This window comes from Apus apus, chromosome 3, assembly GCF_020740795.1.
Source record: "Apus apus isolate bApuApu2 chromosome 3, bApuApu2.pri.cur, whole genome shotgun sequence".
Lineage (NCBI taxonomy): Eukaryota > Metazoa > Chordata > Aves > Apodiformes > Apodidae > Apus > Apus apus.
Window position 1 is genome coordinate 4,637,951 of NC_067284.1, and position 14,697 is coordinate 4,652,647.

General features: G+C 40.2%; 1 protein-coding gene across 4 annotated transcripts in view; it reads left to right on the top strand.

Moving 5' to 3' along the window:
* Positions 1 to 1,792: 1,792 nt before the first annotated feature.
* HACE1 (HECT domain and ankyrin repeat containing E3 ubiquitin protein ligase 1) overlaps positions 1,793 to 14,697 on the top strand; it is a 46,544-nt gene continuing 33,639 nt past the window's right edge. The window contains exons 1-7 of one of the 4 annotated variants that reach the window (XM_051613094.1): positions 1,793 to 1,975; positions 6,211 to 6,265; positions 7,424 to 7,513; positions 9,306 to 9,410; positions 10,706 to 10,781; positions 11,056 to 11,187; positions 12,332 to 12,414. In XM_051613094.1, the coding sequence (XP_051469054.1) occupies positions 1,900 to 1,975; positions 6,211 to 6,265; positions 7,424 to 7,513; positions 9,306 to 9,410; positions 10,706 to 10,781; positions 11,056 to 11,187; positions 12,332 to 12,414 (617 nt within the window). In that variant the 5' untranslated portion in view covers positions 1,793 to 1,899. Of the gene's footprint in view, positions 1,976 to 6,210; positions 6,266 to 7,423; positions 7,582 to 9,305; positions 9,411 to 10,705; positions 10,782 to 11,055; positions 11,188 to 12,331; positions 12,415 to 14,697 lie in introns of those variants that run through there. The other 3 variants (XM_051613095.1, XM_051613096.1, XM_051613097.1) reach the window with 3 other exon arrangements.

Sequence of the window (14,697 nt, forward strand, 5' to 3'; positions counted from 1 at the left end):
TAATTCACTGATTTTCAGGTGGAAGTCCTCAGCTGCTCTAATCTACCAGGGGAGGTCTGGCTGTCACCTTGGTACCCAGGAACTTCCTGAAGTGAGGGAGCGTTGTAACATGTTGGGGATTTTTAGGATGTGTAGGCAGGTTGGGAACATATTTTCTACGTCTGACCCTGCATTTCATTTCTGTTCCTTTTCCCCTCTGGCTGAAGTCTTAAAATTCAAACACCTACTCTGTTTTTAGCTGCTATCTGTAATCAATGACAGACATCTAGGAAGCACAAACTCCTTTCATCCATTCACTTAATTTCATGTAGATGCCTATAAATACCTAAAGGGTGGGTGCAAGGAGGATGGAGCCAGACTCTGCTCAATAGTTCCCAGTGACAGGACGAGGGAATCCCACCCATCCTCCATGAATCCATCTCAGCTAGGTCTTGGAAGTCTTGGCAGGGGGTTCATGAAGTGTAGCTGACATGACAGCACCTAACAGGTCTTTGCTTAGTCTGTTCCCAGAGAGTAACAAATTCTCTTTGGATCCATGCCTTGATCCACTTTTACGCAACTGGGAGTGACAACTGAAACAAACAAACAAAATACATAATTTATCGACATTTGTTCTTTGCTTCTCATGTTTTCCTCTACATATTATTGCTATTATTAAATGCTGCTTATGGTGTTTTTTAGGCTACAGCTCTCTTATCTTCCTTTTTTCTGCCTTTCTTCTGAGGCGCTACCAAAGTCAGCCACCCTTCTCATCCCCACTGCGCGCTTCCTTCTTGGTCTTCAGTCACCCCTGTGAGAAACGCCTGTCGTGCCAAGGAACAGGCCCACACGGATCCTTCAACGAAGCACAGTTTATTGACATTCTCGCAAGAATGGGTGACCTAAGCAAGCAGGCACACCCATAGCAAGGTGAATAACGTTTTATATTCCTTATTCCCGACGCAAAGTTCCCTCCCCTGTTTCCCCACTGGCTGGGCACTCCAGGGTTTGCAGCCTCTCCGACGCTTCGAATTATCCTGTAAGTTTCCCGCCCCTGTTTACACATTCCAGTCTAGCAGTTTACTTTTTACCTTTTAAGGTATAGTTCTGACCTTTCTTGCCCCCTTGGCTGTCTTCCCAATTAACAAGATGATCTCTCCCTGCTGGTGCCATCCTGCCCCGAGGAGCACGATAGAAGCGGCCGCGTTGGGTCTGATCTTGGGCCACAAATCCTGCTCCATGTTCGGATCCCCCAGGTGGAGCCCAATTCAGTCCCTCAGCTTCTTGGGCCGTAAACCCCTCTCGGTGTCATTGGAATGTGCAGATATCTCACTTATCTCAAGCAAACTATATATTCCTAACACTAGAGTATATATGGATGTATATATGTATGAACCAAACCCGACACTACGGTTCTAACGCTAGAACGCAAAATCAACACTACATTTCACTTCTAACACCCCCGAGGTTTAGATCTCCCGAGAGTTTGGCTGGTCAGAATACATTCCACCCCCCGGTTTGGGGCTCCTCTGCTCGGTTTTAGGGCAGGAATTTCCACAGAGCCACCCGCTCCAGGAGCGGGGCTGGGCCCGGCGGGCGCCATCGCCTCATCAAGCGCTGAGGAAGCGCAGGCCCCGAGGCCGCGCTGGCACAATCCCTCACTCCTATAGCCTAGACAGGCTCAAAAACCGTTCACACCAGGCTGTTCACACCTCCTTACCCCACAGGTTTTGGCAACTTAACCCCCCTCCATCTGCTTAGAACAGCCCGAACCCGCCCGCCCAGAGGCGCGGCCTGCCCGCCCCGCGCATGGGCAGAGGGCCGGGCCGGGCCGGGGGAGGGTGTCTCGGGGCCGCCGCCATGGGCTGAGGGGCCGGCAGGGCAGGGCGGTTCGGCGGCTGCGGGCTGGGCGCCCCGAGGATGGAGAGAGCCATGGAGCAGCTCAACCGGCTGACGAGGTCCCTGCGCCGCGCCCGCACGGTGGAGCTGCCGGAGGGTGGGTGAGGGGCGGGCGGTCTCGGCCCTTTTGTGGGGAGGGGGGTGAGGTGAGGTGAGCAGGGCCGGAGGCGGGAGGGCGGAGAGCTGCCCCTTCCCTTCTTATTTCAGCAATAAATAAGTCGTGGTGACCGTAACGCCACCAGCAGCGACTTCCCCGGCCTCCCCCGGGCGCGGGCTGGCCCACTGCCCCGGGGCGAGCGGGTGGTCGCGGGACCCTCTTTCCACCCTCTTTTCCATCCTTCCTTGCGTGTTTGGTTTTGTTTTTTTTTTTTTTTCTCGTTGTCACAGCCTTATTTTTTTTTTCCTTGGCTCTGAGCTACCTCTGGCGGGTGCTGGCCTCCCGGTGGGTCTAGCAAAACAGAGCTCCGGGCTGGGAGGCCGGGTAGCTTAGTGCCCCGGGCAGGCCCGGCCTCTGGGGGGGACACAGCCCCTCGGAAAAGCTGTCGGTCACGGCGAAGTTTCTCTTCTTGGGAGTCGTGTGCGTGTCGTGGTACTTTCTTCGGGGTTTACTTTTGTGGAGGCATCGTAGGCGGCCTGCCCGCCAGCCTTCTCCTCCGGCGTTGGAGGAAAGGGAGCAATGATGGTGTTTGTGTTCCCTCTTCGGACTTCCTGCCCATAAGGACTTTCCTCTCTGGGGTGGCCGCACCCTTTGCTTCTTGCCACCCGTCCGCGCTTTCAGGGTCTGCCTGTGCGGCCGCTCCTAAGTTTTACAAAATCACAGGCAAGTTTCAGGAGGATTTTGCTGCTTCTTGTAAGCTGTTGGATAGCAGCAGTGAAAACTGATGTAATAGTGTTAACGAGAGATCAGACTTACAAAAATAATGTGGTAGCGCCGGTTTGGCTAATTAGTGATGATAATATTGCTTAGCACAACCTATACTGCTTTAAGTTTACTCCAGTGCTAGTGTAGGCAAATGGATTCTGGATTTGGTATCAGCTGTTTCCTTCCTATCTTGAGCATTATGATCTTGCAGTTCAGACTGCTGTGTTTCTGGTAGTCCAAGTGCAAGCCCTGTGACCTCCAGAACAAGTACTTTTCTTGCCCCATACTGCAGAAGGAATCTCAGTCCTATGTATTCTGTAACAATGACATGAAACAAATCACAGCTGAACTGAAATAAGGAGATGAATTGACTTCGGCCACTGGAGCTGTCATTCCAAGAAAACCTCCAGTCAGTGGCCTTTAACTTGGGGTGCATCTTGGCTCATTAGGCCTTCTTTTTTGACCTTGGTATTCCCTCGGTTTATGCAGGCCTGCCCAGACTCTTCTTGAGAAGCAGGTTTGTGTTGTAGTGTTTTGCTCCAGACATGTACTGACAGGTTTCCACCACCAGTCTAGGATGACATGCAGTTTGGTGGCTTCTTGTGTCCTGTGTCTGGCCTATTGAACTGCATTTTCTTTTTTCCCCCACGTACATTTCAACAACTTTAAAGACATATAGTTTACCTCACCATCTGTACATTAAGAATTGTAGTACTCTCTTAGAAAGTGGAGATGTATATTTGAACTTCCTTATGCTGCTGAGGAAGGCACTAAATCCAGGTATTTAACTTCCATTCCCTCTGCTGTAGCTGTTAGGGCATTATATGGGTGGTGCTGACACTTCTTTAAGATTGTGATCTCTACCAAATTTAAGCCAGTATCTCTTATGAAGTAAAATAGTTAGTCTATCTTGTCAGGATTCTAGATGATGAATTTTAAGGTTGGTTTATTTACTTATTTTTTAGTAGGCATTAACACCTGAGTTCAGTGCTTGTGAATACCCTGAGCTGACCTTGCCAATAACAAATAGTTTTGTTTATTTTTTTTTCATTACTCTCCTGAAGTATCCTTCAGCAGACTTTTTCTAGGCACTTAAAAGCTTGACATAAATTTCTGGATTGTACTGTTAAGGCTCAGTGCCTGAAAACTAGGTCTTGCAGCCCAAAGTTTTAGGCCCTTTGTTGGCTCTGACTGCATTTTGAGTGTGGGCTTGTGTTTTTTTTTTTTTGTCTTTAGATATTCACGACTCAAATGCAAGCAAGTTAGATCACAAATAAGTTCTGTAAGTGCTTGAGGCAGATAATGCTTTTTCTCACCCTGGTGTCATGTACTGTCACTTTAAGTCCATAAGATTTTGTTTATGAATAGAGATAATATTTAACAAAAATAGGTACAAAAGCTCTGTAGTACCACACCCTTTTAATTAGTTCTATACAGAACAACTCTGGGAAAAATCTGCATATGCTCCACAGTGTAGGTTCTGTTTATAGAATAGTAAAGGGCTTAGTTTTGTACTATACCATAAACACCTTTTATGGCCCAGCTACACTCATATTTAATTATTGTCTTTTTCTAGATCACTATACTTGCAATATAGTTAAATTTAGTTAGGATCAATATTAAGCATTTCAGTTAACTGTGCTGGTGTATTTAAAGACTATATTTTGGGGGGCCTCTTCTTTATAATAGGGCATGATTGTGATAATATGTAGGGATGTCATGCTCAGGTTAAGTTGGCATTCTCAACGTCTGTTCTTGGATTCAGTTGGAGAACATTATCTTCCTGCCAAGAGGTCTGTGGAAAACAGAGCTCAAGCAAGATTTTTTTCTTTTTTCATTTGCATATACTGGGAGCTAATCATGGATACATTTTTAAAGAGTGATCAAATCTTTTCCATAATTGCTATCTTTATTTAGCATCTCTTTAACTTTATCTCCAGGACTCTCCCTCTGTGTGTGTCCCTTCCCTCCCAGCCTGTCCCCTCCCGCAGCACATGCTGGTGATGCAGGTTGGGGATGGAGTTGTCTGATGCTCACACAGCTCTGCCATGGGTAACAATAGACAGTTCAAACTTTTGAACTTGGTGATGGTTAGAGTTACTCTCTGCAGCTTTGAAACAGTGTTGGGTGTTTTGAGAGGCTTGTGTCTCTTCCACTGTGTAAGCAACATGCATTTCATTTTCTAAAATTTTACATAAGTAACAGAATTGATGTGACCTGAATTTGAATATGACTTCTCTCTTTTTGATGTTCAAAGGTAGTAATAGAAGGGCACTGCTGCTTTCTTTTGTTAGCTACAGACTGCTTCAGATAGTGGGTAGCAGCACTGGTTGTGGAGCACTGTAGAAGAGTAATAATGACTAGCATAGCTGCAGCATGATAAGGGCTTCTCTGACTCTGAAGAGCTGTTTGGTAAATATTTGGTGAACGTGAGCTCGCCTAACTGCTGGAAGTAATTAATGTACAGGAGCAGAGTATATGCAAGAGATGAGAAGCTAAACTTGTTTTAATTTTTCCTGTTTTGATTGCTTTGTAAATTTGTTATTTGGATCAATTAAGATGATGAGGAAAAAGTTAAAAATCGAAGTTTTACAAGAACAGTCCTATATTTCTGCATCCTGGAACCAAATACCTGGGCTCTCAGAAGGTCCTTCTGTCTGAAGATGGCATCTACATGAAGTGTGAAGGTGGAAACTGTACTCCCAACAATGGGTAGTTTGCAGCAAGCTAGAAAATATAATTTGACATCAATAATAATTATTGTACATTAATATTCTTTTAAATAACACTTTACTCCAGAAAGTGTGTAAGTAACCAAACAGGCATGTCATACCCTGCAGCAGTGCTGGTACATGCAGCAGTACTGACAGCTGAATGTCAGTCTGTTCCCACCATTGACTTGGATCTTCTTTTTCCATTGCCTTCAGACGTGGAATATGAAACTGATTAGAAATTAAAATGGAATGTATTGCATTCAGGTGTTCAAGCTTAGAGAGAGAAAATGAATAGTTATGGAGTAAACAGTTTAAATAAATGTGGGTTTTGGTTGCTTGTTTGTTTTACAAACTCCTGGGTATCAGGACTGTGGAACTCACCTTGGAACAAAGCTTATTTTAAAAAGGAAACTTCCTATTTACGTTTTTTTGTTAATGCACATTTCTAAGGTGCTTTGACTTAATTAACAGAATTGTCAATTTAAAGAAGTTGCTGTTGCATTTCAAATTCTGTAATAATGATTTTTTTAAAGGAAAAAGGCTGCACTGAAATTTCATGTATTGCAGTTCTGTTAATTACCTCTTCTCTCTTAAGTATGGTAGCTTTTTCTTTATGATGAAACTTTAGGTACATTTACCCTATGTAAAAGTAATGATGTGTTGAACAATGAAACGCTTTTAAAGTTAAATTACTAGATGAATTTATTTTACATAAAAGATTTCTTTATGATAATGGAGTATTTAATTTCTTCACAGACAATGAAACTGCTGTCTATACACTGATGCCAATGGTTATGGCTGACCAGCATAGGTGAGAGTTTCTTTAAATTTCCTTTAAAAAAAAAAATTATAATGATCTAACAAACCAGCATGTTTGCTGGACTTGTAGCTTCTAGAGCACTCATCTCTGTGGCTTCTGTAGCTGAAGTGAGTCACTGACTGTGTGCATCCCAGCATATTCTTACCTGAGAGGTCTGTTTTATACCATAGACTGGAGCTGGGATTTGTTCTGTTGATGCCCATAGAGAAATTTGTCCTAGGGCAGGGACAAAAGGATTGTTTTTTTAACTGGGTTGTAACTCTGAATGTGCATTTATTGATAACATAGAAGCTCTTAGTCTCATTAGACATCTGAAAGACATGGACAATGAGATTGATACTGGGATTCTTCAGATGACCAGCTACTTCTCTTTGCCAGTTGTCCTCAGAGTGATTGAGACCTGGGGCTGGACAGTGCCAGCTAAGTGGGGCTACCCTCCTGGGTTTTCTAGGCAAGCAAGTAGTAACTCTTACTGAAACTGTACACTGTTTATCTAATCAGGAAGAGCACTTGTTGTGCACCATAGTATCTTGCTGATATTGTGTGCAAGGATTTTAAATTGAGATCAGCTCATTACTGGACTTTGCACTTTTGCCTATTTTGAAATATTTTCTCTTAACTAATATTTTATCTTTACTAATTCATTAGGGCTTGAAGAGTCCTATTTAAACTTCTTATCCTGTTGGCATGTCATGTGTCCTTCTGCTTCATCATTGTGATTTCACATACCAGTCTTCTGAATTTTGCTTGTGTTTGGGAAAGGTGCTGTATATCTGCTTAGGGTGTCTGCGTTGAGATAGGGAGAAAAATAGGTATTTATTGTTTTTCAAACTAAAGCTGTTAATATGCTTGTTTTCCACATTTGTTAGGAAGTGATCTGGACATCTTGTGTAGTTCTTGCAAGTTTACATTTGAAACAGTTTCCCAGTGTCCCAGTTCATCTTTTATGTACAATTAAGAAGTGAAAGAGTAAAAATACTCTCAACATGCAGGTGCTTGAAAGCTATTGGGTCTCTAGTTCAGAAATTAGTTGGAGGGAAAAGAAATAGTAATCAAATAAGAAATAGAGTTCTTGTGTATAAGTTACAGTATATGCTGTCCTTGGATATTGTGAATTGTTTTTTAATGAAATTGTGTATCTGTTTGAAGGTCTGTCTCAGAGCTGCTATCAAATTCAAAATTTGATGTGAATTATGCATTTGGACGTGTGAAGAGAAGTTTGCTTCATATTGCAGCAAAGTAAGACTTACTTGAGTCCAGTCCAGAAGTTAACAATGAAAGTATTGCCACAAATCTAAGGCACCAATGTAAGCTGGAAAACTCTGTAGTATCAGTTAACATTTTGTTATTACACTTTTTTTTTTTTTGTATTTCATTTGTTCTTTTAGCAATGTCCTGGCCTCATCGAGAGGACAGGTTTTACACATGGTATCAAATGGCTTTCAGAATTCTAGGGAAGAAAGTCTTGGTGGATACTTTTTTCCTTTCTGTGAAATCTGTGAAGAAATGAAGCCAACATCTGTATCTTGTATATAGGGTTCCTCTTGCCTTTGTAGGTTTAGAGGAACCTTTTAAGCAGGTGCTGCTTGTGTTTGAAGTATTATAAAACATTGGGAAGCTCTTGGATGTTCATTGGGAAGCAGTGGTTCCAAAGTACTTCATTTGACCATAACTGAAGGAGATACTCCTTAGCCACTCACTTCTATTAAATTTTTGTGTCCTAGGTGAGGGACTGAAGTGCATATTTAAAATCTGACCTAGATTATTATTTATGCAGCTTTTCAATGAGGGTCAATTTATATTGCCAAGTAACAGCCAGATTAACCTAACTTTAATATAAATGGACCAGCTAGTTTTTGAAATGGCTTTTTGGGAAATTAGAGTTCAAGCTAATGAATGAAAGTTCTGTACTTGAGTCCCATTTTAAATATCTTGAAAGTTGTTGCATTTGAACTGTTTAAAAAAAGTAAAAATAAATAGTAGTAGTTTTGCATAAATATAGCATGTGTTTGGGCACAATGAAGGCAGAGTTCCAGCTTTCTAGGCAGACTGTTTTAGAAATATGTTTCCCAAACATTCCCTCTCAGAATTACATGCTGCTTCTATGAAATTTGCTTAAGGAAGTACTTCAAGGAAAAAAAAAGACAAGCAAATTTTTAATGTACATCTTAAAAGTGTATTTGAAAAGCTGCATTTATTGATCATAAAACCCAAGAAATTGTGTTATGCTTGGTTTCTGGATTCTCTTTTACCTTGGCTGGTTATTTCATTAAGAGATTGTTGAGATGCTGTTTTTGCAGCTTTATTGTACAGCTGATCTTCAGTTTCTTTGGGTTGTTGTTTAGCAGTTCTGCCCTTGGGAAGACTAGGAACAATGGATAAGCCAGCTGTGATCAATATAAAAATATTACATGTTTATCCTCTCAGTCAGCTCTTCCTTTTGAAGAGTTCAGGAGTAAGATAAACATATAATTCAAAGTTTGTGTTCTTGGGGACACATTATCCTGAAGAGCTGCTGAGTAAAAGGAAAAGGAAGTTACAGATTCAAAACAAGTAGCAAAGAAATATTTGTAGGAGTTTTAGAATTTTTCTGATATATAAGCTTTGAAATGCAATTTCCAGACACTGAAGCATAACACAAAAAAAGGTATTGGAATTATTATTTAATGGAAATTCAGTCCTGTGAATAGATGAAGGATGAGGGAGGTGAGAGGAAATAGTGAACAAAACATTTGTAACAGTTTACATTTTAAACAATTGGCAGTCTTTAAGATTCAGTGTTGGGTTTTGAAGTCACTAAAGCCATATTGGAGGGTAGCACCTCTTCATCAGACCAAGTTATGATCAGTCAATTCTCACTGCATTTAGGTATCTTTAGCTTCATGTAACTTGAATTATGAGGGTGTCAAAACAGTTTTGTGTCAAGATTTTTGACTGAATGTAATCTGTATTGCTGTTGTCCTTGTGTCAATATAGATTTGGCTTGTAAATATCCTTGTTACAGTTTTTCCCTTCCTCATTTTGTTCTTAGCTGTGGATCAGTTGAATGCCTTGTTCTATTATTAAAAAAAGGGGCAAATCCAAATTATCAGGACATCTCGGGATGCACACCTCTCCATTTAGCAGCAAGGAATGGGTAAGAAAAAAGTTGTAAAAACTCTTAAGAAGGTTTTGTGCATGATGTGCTTGAGCGGATGTGTTCTGTAAAGTTTTTGCATGATTCAGACAAATAGTTTTTGTTTTTGAAAACAGGGAGTGTGTGGGTTAAAATCCGTACTTTGAATATTCAGGAAATAATTTTATATAAACAGGAATTATGTCTGAAGTGCCAGTCACGATAGTGTTTTCTGTTAAGCAGGAGCCTAATGGCTCTTATAACAGTGATCAAAAAAAGGATGCATTCATCTTCCTGTTAGCTAAGTAAGAAAAGGTTTTGAAAAGGAAGGGTTCAGAGATTTCAAGTTTTTCTCAGATAGTGTTTCCAGGGAAATTTTTACTACAAGGAAAGGAATGCAAAGCTTACCTGCACAGTATTAGGAGAGGGGAGAGGGAAAAACCAAAACAGTGATCCAGCAACTTTTATAGATCTTTTAAGATCTAATTTCTTGAATTGGAGTAAGTGGAAGCACACAGCTGGGAATGGTAAAGTTGTCTTTTTTCTTTTTAGAGCATGTATGTGTTACAGTAACTGAATTGTATCACGGCTGGAGGTGGTATTTGGTAGTTTTTAGGTATGTGGGAGGAGTATTTGTAGAAGGGAGAAAGAAGCAGCCAGGTGGTACATGATGAAATGTGGAAATACACACAGGAGGCAGTTATGTGGAAAGGAGGCATAAGAAAGGTGAGAGGTTCCAAACAAAAGGAAAAGTACGAATAAACTCTTGAGGGTAAAACACTTGGAGCATTAGAGAATGTTAAAAGACCAAACAAAACATCAAGTAGGAAAAACACTCCTACTTTCATTAAGGCAGTTGTTGTACTTGCCAAAGGTTTACACAGTGGAGTGTCTCATTATTTAATGATTTAGTGGTGTAGTGTAAATGTGTTCACTGAAGTGTACAGATGATGATGAGCGTGGATTTCCATTAGCTGAACTCTAGCTGCTTGCCTTGAGGGAGTAGTTCATGGTGAGCTGAAGCTCTTAGCCTGGTGGTGAAGTACGCGTTCCACAAAACCCTTCAGCTGCACAATTATGTTTTAGCCCTGTGCTGGCATATGCTACCCTTGCACTGTATGAGTCTGGTGCTACTGGTGATCACTGCTCTTCACATGCTGAATACTGTTCTCCTTATAAAGTAAAACTACCTGCTAGGTTGGTGCAATGATGAATTAGAATGAGTGGAGCTCTAAGAAGATACTTGGTCTTTGTAAGTGATTTTTTTTTTTTTTTTTTCTTCCTGGCTGGGTTTTAATGTGTTGTTTTGTTTATAGCCAAAAGAAATGTATGAGCAAGCTGCTGGAATACTGTGCAGATGTCAACATTTGTAATAATGAAGGCTTGACTGCAGTAAGTGCTGTTTATTTGATTATGTTCTTAAATGAATGAAGAATTTGAAGATGCTTGTTTCTTAAGCTTCTGCTGTCTTACATGTGGATAAACAACACTGCTTTGTGTCCCCTGCCCTTAAGAATCAAACAATCTGGTTGAAGTAGTTAAGCATGTGATAGCGTTGTTCAAAGCTACTCTCTGTGAGAATACTGACAGTAGTACAGGTTTAAAATAATATTTATGAAATACTTCTATCCCTGCTAAAAGAGACATGTCATCATTTTGTACATAGATTCACTGGTTGGCCGTCAATGGACGAACAGAATTGCTTCATGATCTTGTTCAGCATGTCAGCAACGTAGATGTTGAAGATGCGATGGGACAGACAGCCCTTCATGTAGCTTGTCAAAATGGACACAAGACAGTAAGTATCCCAATTTTATTCACACTTTGGATTTGTGAAGAATTGTGTAAAGCCTCAGAGTTCTGTGTATCTTTCTGTACACGTCAGGTGTATACGTACATGGTAATAGAAGTGTGGAGTCCTCTGTTGTTTGTCCTAATATTGACTGCATGCACTTTCATGGGAAAATCTAGTTCTTGTGGAGATGATTGAGTTCAGTATTTATGGAATTGACTTCCTGTATACCATTCAGCTCTTCTGTAGTACTGTTATTGCCTCGATTGTTGCATGTTTTGATATAATGTTAAACATTGGAAAATGCTTTTCATTAGTTTTTAGTATGCTTTGGATTAATAATTGTGCCAGCTGTTATGTGCTTTTAAGATCTGAAATGATCTTAATTTACTGTGAATAAAAAATGAACACAGAGTTGAGTCAGGTATTTAACATAAAAAGTAAATCAAGTTCATGTCGACTCTTTGTTTATTGATCTGTGTGAATAGCTTTTAGATCTGGCCTTGCCTGTGGACTGACTACTTACTCTTAGAGTACAGGCTTCACTTCAGCTGCATTACAGCTCTGTAGAACAGTGATCTTGAATTATACTGATTGTCTCTAGGACTATTTACTGGTAAAAAAAAAATAAATTCTTTCTACCCAGAGCCTTTCTGTTGTCATTGTCAGAGAATTTGGAAGACAAAATCCTGGGAAACTGTTATCTATAGATTTGTCAACTCTGTGTGACTGGAATACAGCAAAACATGTTTGAGGGTCTTCTCAATGTTTTCATATTTCAGAATTTGTTTACTTTCTGCTTCTAGTGTGTATTTAAAACTTCAGCTTGTGATAAGGCTGTTTATGGTTGTCACTAACTTGAGATTTACTTCTCTAAAAAGTGTCATTTTCCTTTTTAAATGGCTTGTAGTTTCAGAGGTCTCTGGGATTAGCTGAAGTTTAATAAAAGGCATTGTTGTTAAAATGGGAAGTTCAAAGGAAGCTTTATGAACTCTGACAGCCATGTAGTGTTTAGGAATGTTGGTTTTGAGATTCATTACTGAAAATTAAATCCTTCAGTGTAATTAGACATGCATGACACTGGATAGTTGCAAGCCAATGGACTTTTCTGTTGCTCTTTTTCTAATGCTGGTATTTTCTTCTGTTCCAGACGGTGCAGTGTTTGCTAGACAGTGGTGCAGATATAAACAGACCAAATGTGTCAGGGGCAACTCCACTCTATTTTGCTTGCAGGTATATAGTCTGAACTTTTGAATACTGCTAAAAGTGAAACTGATTTGTTTTTTTTTTTTCCCCTTCTATAATAGGAATGATTAGAAAGCACAAAATAAAGGAAACATCAAAGCTGATTGGTGTTTAATCTTGCCTCATGTTTGAATGTAGTTTGGTGACTCATCTAAGTACTTGTAGCACTGCAGGCTTGTTCACCTTTTTCTAACAGACATGTTAAACACACAGCCATGCACGTTCTACCATGAACTAACATGTTCTAGCATGAGTCATAAATCAATGACTGCTGAACTTTTTTTTTCTGAGCAATTGAGATCTATCAGCTCTAGAGTATTTTGAATACATTAGAAATGCAGCCCTTTATAAGGCAAAGATGAGTATTCTATAATGTACTTTATGGTATTACATGTGTACATGAAATATGCCTTACATGCCTGAAAGTTAATGTTGAATTGAAATTATATTGTTCCTTTGATCAGTTCTATTTTATTCACAGTTTAGTTTTATTTAAAAACTAATGACATATTATAAATTACTTCTTTTTTATTTTTTAATTGGAACATTTCTACTACTTGGTAAACACTTAAAATTTTATAATCCTTGTGATTTGCCTAATAATTCACCTATGATTAAATGTTAATATAAACAAAAAGAGAACTGGACTGGCCTGGTGGCCTGCCAAGAGTTGTGAGAGCCCTGACCTTTGGAGCTCTGGAGCTAGTGTGTGCTGACTCTTGGCAGCTGAGAAGAAGGGAAGTATAAATAGCTGCTGGCTAAACAAATGCCTTGGTGCTTTGTTTAGGGACTAGTATTGGCATCCTCTTCAGAAGAAGTAAGCAACTTGTCTCAGCTTGGAGGTTTCTCATGAGAAGGGAGTGTGCTGCAAGTACAGTGGTGATGTTCCTTTAAAAATTAACATTTGGAGCAGCTGGCAGGGTTGGATGAACAGTGTGTGTAGCAGAAGTCAAGGTTTCCACATTAAAAGTGGTGAATTGGTGGTGTTGCCACCTGAGAAGAAAGATGGTAAGAAGTTGATGACAGGAGAGCAGGATGTGGTAGCAGTGACTGGTGATGGCTGGAGAAAGGGTGTCAGTCCTCAAAGTCTGACTCTGAAACCCCTGTATTTTCAAGGTGTTGGGTTGTGCCCTCAGTCTGCAGAATTACACTGAAGAGGAGCTTCAAGTAGGCCCTTAGTCTTAGCTCCTTTCTGAGATCTGACTCTGAATGTTTGTATGCACTGGGGCAAAGTCCAGTATATTAGATTAACTTGTTGGTTTCCTGGTCTGGAAGGACATGGACAAGGACAGCTCAGCTGGGAGCTATTGAAAGACAAGTGAAGCTACCTCCTGCCCCTTGGCTATTGTCACTTTTCCTGTGACCTTCCTGAACTGTTAAAGCAAGCAGCCTTGGCGTATTCCAGGACATCAAATACTCATCTACATTTGTGTAATGGGCACACTGCCAGCTAGCTTGTGATCTAAAACTTCATTGGAAAACTTATATCTGTGTAGCAGTCTTTTGTTTCATCCTTTAGATACTTCTCTTTTGCATTTGAAGGCATATATATGCCCTAGATATGGGTGAAAACAATAGTCAGTCTTTCATGTCTCAACATGTAACCACTCATACCTAATTTCTCATTTTCTTTAGAAGAAAGGGGTTTGGAAAGTATGTGTTCTAGGTGTTGAGGGATATAAATAATCTTTGGTCTTACTTCTTTCTAGGCAATGTTGGCCTGTTGAAATAGTTGTTTGTGAAATTCTCAACTCAAAGAAACATTAGTGTCCTGTAAGACATATAAGTAGATGAGTGGAACTGTGAAATAGATTCTGAATAGAAAAGTAAAACTTCACGTTTAAAGACTAGGCAAAACATGGATTGTTTAAAAAAAAAATAGGAGTCAGGAGTGATTTATTGAACTCATGCAAAAAACCATGTCGTATCAATAATAATAAAAATACTGATGGCTAAAGCACAATTATTTTTTGTGCCAAATCTAGTATGAGTGAGCAAAGAACTCAGTGAGAAAAACTTTATCTGCGAAGTAAATTAGGGTGTGAATTGTGAAAGAGGTCATCTTTTGCAGAAAATGCAGCTCATACATATTTATGAGGCTGGGCTAAGATGAATAATTTCTGAATGATGAGGGTGACTCTGGCTTGATAAATGGGCCATACCTAATTTTGCATTGTGCTTCTGCTCTAGCTTTGGAAGCCAGTAGAAGAATGTAAGAGGCATTATGCTGTGTCTGTTTAGCTTCATACCATAACTGTTTTCTCCTAACTT